The 2,500-nt window shown below is 39.6% G+C and overlaps 1 protein-coding gene across 1 annotated transcript in view; it reads left to right on the top strand.

Annotated features, from left to right (window-relative positions):
• The window catches only part of csmd2 (CUB and Sushi multiple domains 2), a 551,148-nt gene that overhangs the window by 366,540 nt on the left and 182,108 nt on the right, over positions 1–2,500 (top strand). The window contains exon 20 of the mRNA XM_063186125.1: positions 381–596. Within this exon, the coding sequence (XP_063042195.1) occupies positions 381–596 (216 nt within the window). The remainder of the gene's footprint in view (positions 1–380; positions 597–2,500) is intronic.

Raw genomic sequence — 2,500 nt, 5'->3', positions numbered from 1 at the left:
TTCCTTCTAGCCATCCACTTTTTAAATTAAATTATTTCAACTTTTTATTTTACCTATCGTTTCTTAAGTCTATGACTACTTAAATGTACTTTTTAGCAGGGGTACAACATTAATTTCATTGCCAATTTTGCCAGGACATGAAGGCATGTGACAAATAAATTTAAAATAAAATAAGTAAAACAAAATAATTCATGAAATAATTAAAAATAATACATAATTACAGTCCAAGAGTTTGATTTTATTTTGGATCAACCAGGGTCCGGAATAAAGATCTGAACTGAACTGAACTGAACTGAATGAAAATCTTGAATCTGGAATCTTCAAATTATGCTGCTAATGTGTCTGGATTGACTAAAGCTCTTTCCTCCTCGCCTACCCAGGAGTGCAGTTCACCTTCCACACCTTCCACCTGGAGAGCCCTCACGACTACCTGTTGGTGACGGAGAACGGCAGCTTCTCGGAGCCTCTATGGCGCCTGACGGGCTCCACCCTCCCTCCACCGCTCAGTGCCGGTCTCTATGGCAACTACACCGCACAGATACGCTTCCTGTCCGACTTCTCAGTGTCCTACGAGGGATTTAACATCACTTACTCAGGTAGGAAGGACATTTTTTTTACTTCTTTTATATTTCATTAAACATTTGCAGTCATGCAGCACAGAAGGGCATTTAAATTACCTTTTTGCTCAGGCGGGGACACATTTCACCATACCTGTTAAGGCACAGAGAAATTTTCAGAATAAACTTTAAGGTAGTATACTACAGCAGGCACAGTATTTAGGCTCCCCCTTTGCATGTGAGGACACATTTTAAAATCATCATCTGAGGTCGGAAGATATCTCAGATTAGGATTTATTTCAATACCTCACAGGTTATGGCGCATTACATCTCACTTTCTCAGGCCAGGATACATTTGAACATCACCTTCTCAGGTTGTGACATTTTAATAAACACCATCTCCATAGTGGAGGGGGTATTTAAACATCACCCTCACAGATAAGGGTGTACTTACCTTTTAGTTTAAATGTCACCTTCACAGGTGAAGACATATTTAACATGTCGTTTTAAAGGTTGATCCTGGCCTTGTCAGGTGCAGAGAGATTCAGCATCACTTTCTAAAGCTGTAGCAAGACCTTCACAGCTAAGGTCAGATTTAACACAATCCTGCCACGTAAATAGACATTAAATGTCAGTTTCTAAGGGTGAAGCATCGCTCTCTTGGGTACAGTGAGATTCTATGTGACCTTGTACTTACAAGGTAAAGGCAGATTCTTCCTCCCCTGTCAGGTAACACCACATTTGAGTGTTATCTTCTGTAGGGTGTGATGCCACCTTCCCAGGTAAAGGGGTGTTTCAGGTCATCACAGTCGTCTCTCATACAAGGAAATGGAGATTTGCCATTTTCCTCTGACACAGACTTATCAAACATGATTGTATCAAACAGGGAGACCTATAATGTCAAACAGCTGTGTAACATTTGCGCTAAGGAGAGATTTGACATCACCTACCCAAGTACTACACAGCACAATGACTATACATTCCTTCCTCAGGGTGAGTAAAGAAATATGTAAAATTTACATGATGACGCAAGCAGGATGTTCATGAAATTGCCAGCATGGCTACATTTAGAACTGCACTCTGTGCTGGTGAGGGCAGTGTCTGTGCGACAGCCAGGGTGCCAATAATTTTGCCCTCAAACTTTTTAATGCCACTTTAAGGTACCTTTACTTTCCCTGCGTCATAAATGGTTCATGGAGGTGGTTTTTACCACATGAACCGAGAAATGCTCTTGTTTATATATATATATATTTTTTTGACATATTTTTTCTGGTGAAAGACTTGTCAAGATGATTTAAGCATTCTGACTGATCTGTCTGACCTTGGCTGCTAAAAACAACAAAGTCTGTGACTTTTTTGACCTTTAGTGCTAAACACCATAAGCTTGAAACTTGTTTCTTGGCTGCGGTTTCTTTAAAGTGGTAAAAGGGATCGAGGTCAGCCTGCCCTTTTGACACGCTTTGGCATGACATTTTATTTTACGCTGCAGAGGCGGACACAGGCCTATTATTATGCCAACTCTCTCCTTTTTATTTTTCTGTCCACCCTCTCAACTTTCTCTCTCTATTTTTTTTGAACAAGGAAATGAATACTGTTCTCTACTTTACCTTAATTCTTTTTGTCTACTTTCCTTGCATATTTTCCTCTCTCTTTCTGTTTACTCTCTCCATTTACTTTACCATTTACTTTTATCCTTTATTTCTTCCATAATTTCCCTCCATCCTGTCCTTTCTCTCCCCCTTTCTCTTGTTATCAACTGTGTTTATCCTTCCTTTCACACTCTTTTTTTCCATCTGTGCAAATGTAACCAGTTTGGTGTGTTGTATAACAGAGTATGCTAATGCTGATCCCCTATGTATGCTAATGCTAAATGTAAAATGGTGATAAATGCTACTATGCTTTAGCATCTTACAGTAAGTCTTAACCCTCCATCTCTCTCTCTC

Source organism: Engraulis encrasicolus, chromosome 20 (genome assembly GCF_034702125.1).
Source record: "Engraulis encrasicolus isolate BLACKSEA-1 chromosome 20, IST_EnEncr_1.0, whole genome shotgun sequence".
NCBI lineage: Eukaryota > Metazoa > Chordata > Actinopteri > Clupeiformes > Engraulidae > Engraulis > Engraulis encrasicolus.
Note: the sequence above shows the minus strand (reverse complement) of the source record. Positions and strands in the feature narration are given on the sequence as shown.